General features: G+C 41.9%; 1 protein-coding gene across 4 annotated transcripts in view; it reads left to right on the top strand.

Annotated features, from left to right (window-relative positions):
* gcgra (glucagon receptor a) overlaps window positions 1-1,475 on the top strand; it is a 42,559-nt gene extending 41,084 nt beyond the window's left edge. For all 4 annotated transcript variants that reach the window (XM_025064203.1, XM_025064204.1, XM_025064205.1 and 1 more), the window contains exon 14: window positions 1-1,475. This exon is cut by the window's left edge and continues 124 nt beyond it. In XM_025064203.1, the coding sequence (XP_024919971.1) occupies window positions 1-233 (233 nt within the window). In that variant the 3' untranslated portion in view covers window positions 234-1,475.
* Window positions 1,476-2,866: the final 1,391 nt, after the last annotated feature.

Here is a 2,866-nt window from a genome sequence, read left to right as displayed (position 1 = left end):
ACGTGTCTCGGTTGCCTCACCTACCGGACATCACCAAAACCTCAGCTCCAGTGTGCATCCCTGAAGAGAGGCACATGCTCGTGACTGGCTGCCATAATGGTATGGTCCACAGCAAGGGGGAGGAGCAGTGCGCCTCTCCGGTGCACAAGGAGACCATCAGTAACTGCACCCTGGTGGAGGACATCACCCTTATGGACAAGGCTCAGAGAGAAAACGCAGAGAGCAGACTCTGACAGACGCAGGAAACCAAGACTTGGTGAAGAACCTTGGAGTGCTACGAGTTCTCATCTGGCTCTGACTTACTGCATTTGGCGTCTATGAAGAGCTGGCAGCAGAGAGTCGTCAGTTATAGTGGCCTTCGCTCAGAGATCGGTGTCAATGGGAGAACAAACAGTGCTCAGCACTCTCCACAGCCTTAGAAAGGAGAAAAAACAGTGACAGATGTCCAGAGCTGAGGGTCCTGACTGCTGTGTGCGTTGTGAATGGATTTGTGTACAGGTTTGGTCCGACAGCCTGAGAAACTGCTGCACGTTTGAACAAAGTGACAACAAAATCTCAAGACAGAGCCCTAGGCCATGTGTAATATAGTACAAAGAAAAACCTTAAACCTCAAATCACAACGGCAACAAAGGAAAAATACGGATGCTTGGTCCTCGCTTGAGACGCTGCTTTTACTTGTGCTGTGTATCAAATGTGTATTTCCATGGTACTGGTGGTTAAAGCCGAAATGGACATTTAACTGCATGCACACAAAATGACCAAACAAGTGACAAAAAGGAGACGGCAGAAGAAAGAAGAGGCTGCTTTTTCTCTTTGCTCTGACACCTGTAAAATATCTTTCTCTAAACTGAGGGAAATGTCAAGAAAAAAGTCTGTTAACTGTACCTCAATCAAAAAAAAAAGGACCACAGTGTGTTCAAGCCGCCTCAGGTAGGGCTCATGGGAAATTGGCAGCTGTTCTCATTGTCTTTTGAATAGACCTGAAATAGAGGTCAGGGAATGGTAAACAATGAATTATATATAAGCTGAATATTCATCACTTGACTACCTTAAGTGTTTTGAGAAGAGGGAATTAAGTCCTTTTTTTTATTGGAAAACCCTTGAATAAAACACAGTGCTCCACATGTTGCTCTGTAAATGCCCCAGGTAAGTTTTTGAGGGATGTTGTTCCAATTCCTGCTTGTGCCGTAAGAACACCTGCACGGCGGCTCACTGATCCCTGGAGATGACAGCTGAAAGGTGGGACAGTGCACTCAAAACGAGGTTAAAAATAAACAGCCTATAGAAAATGCAAAGGCAGAACTGCATTAAGTATGAAGGAAGTGAAAAATAAATGTCCTCAAAGGTGGGTTTGTGATGTTAAAGCCAAGCCATGCATGTAGACTGCAAGGATTTAGCATTGAAAATGACCAGTGTACAGTCATATCTGTATATCTTTCCCATGGAATTGCCAAAAAAAAAAAAAAAAAAAAAAATCAGTTGGTGCCACAACAGCATGTACTCAGCAGACAGCGTTCATTACTGAGCTTTATTCTGTGTCTGCAGCGTCTGTGAAAAGTGAACAAAACACAAGTGGTAGAACAATTAATTGCTAGTTAGCATGCTGGGACAAAAAGACTAATTTCACTGTGGTACATTCGCTTCTGAATTCATTGCATCCATTTGTTTTTCAAACAAAGAAGATGATAAAGTGTTTTTTTTTCTTAAGTTGCATATTTTTTTGCCAGAACTAACTCGACTATGTATGTATTACGACATTTTGCACAATGTTAATTTATAACTGCTAAATACTGTGTTTATACAGTGTATATGGTTAAACTGGTGATTTATTTGATTATTGTTATATATATATATTTCTTATTGTGTGTATGTGTCTCTCTATGTGTAAATATATAATATATATATATATACATATATATTTTCAGTCAGGTATGAATGTGTGTAGTGTCAGTTTTCCACAGATGTTCATGTGTTACTGTGGGTTGAAGCAGTGGCGACAGACCGAGGTGCTAAGTGTTGATGTAAAACAGTGCAACAGGCTTCGTGTAGAGCCTATGGGTCAGTCAGCGTGAGTCAGTCCTGCTGTGATGTATATACAGTACCGTGTCACACCACAGGACATCCATAGGTGTCACAGCTATATCAGGCTTTAGGACAAAAGGGACAACAGCACTCTCTGACATTTGGTGTCCAGTCAGACATGACCGGTGACAACACTTGGTGTACACTCACATCAGACTGTAACACACTGGCAGTGTGGTTCAAAATAAATCCATCCATTTTCACACGTGGACAGATATAACGCCACGTCTATGTTTCAGTTGTTTGTATATTGACCAGTGGATACAAATCAAAAGGTGTGCTCTTCGTTTTCATCCTTCTCAAAAGGTCTTTACAAGTGCTATGCAACATGAGCCAGGTTCTAAAGAGACACCACGGTGCGTGTTTAACTCATTGTTTGCATCTATAAGTCTCGTCTGACTTTGATTACCGCCCGCGACACTCGATTGCATCATCAGAGTTGCAGTTGAATTCTACTCCTCGGCCTCCGAGGTGTGGATCAATCCGTGGTAACTCTAGCAAAGTCTAAGAACATTCTTTCTTCACCCTGATGATGATGACGATGCCTGCAGACGTTTCTGGCTCAATAAATAAATCACAGAAATAACATGTAACATGTTGTTGGACAAAACACGAAACTCAGTCTCATCTCATCTATGTCTACTTTGACCTGATTGGACTAAACTCCCAGGACACACAATATTATACTCCACCCAAGTATCAACATTACAAATGAAATGCCTTTAAAATCAACAGTTTCTTCCTGTTCTTTCCCACAGAGTGAGAGGAAACACACAGTACGGCT

The sequence above is a fragment of the Cynoglossus semilaevis genome, chromosome 17, assembly GCF_000523025.1.
Source record: "Cynoglossus semilaevis isolate Cse_v1.0 chromosome 17, Cse_v1.0, whole genome shotgun sequence".
NCBI classification, from domain to species: domain Eukaryota; kingdom Metazoa; phylum Chordata; class Actinopteri; order Pleuronectiformes; family Cynoglossidae; genus Cynoglossus; species Cynoglossus semilaevis.
Note: the sequence above shows the minus strand (reverse complement) of the source record. Positions and strands in the feature narration are given on the sequence as shown.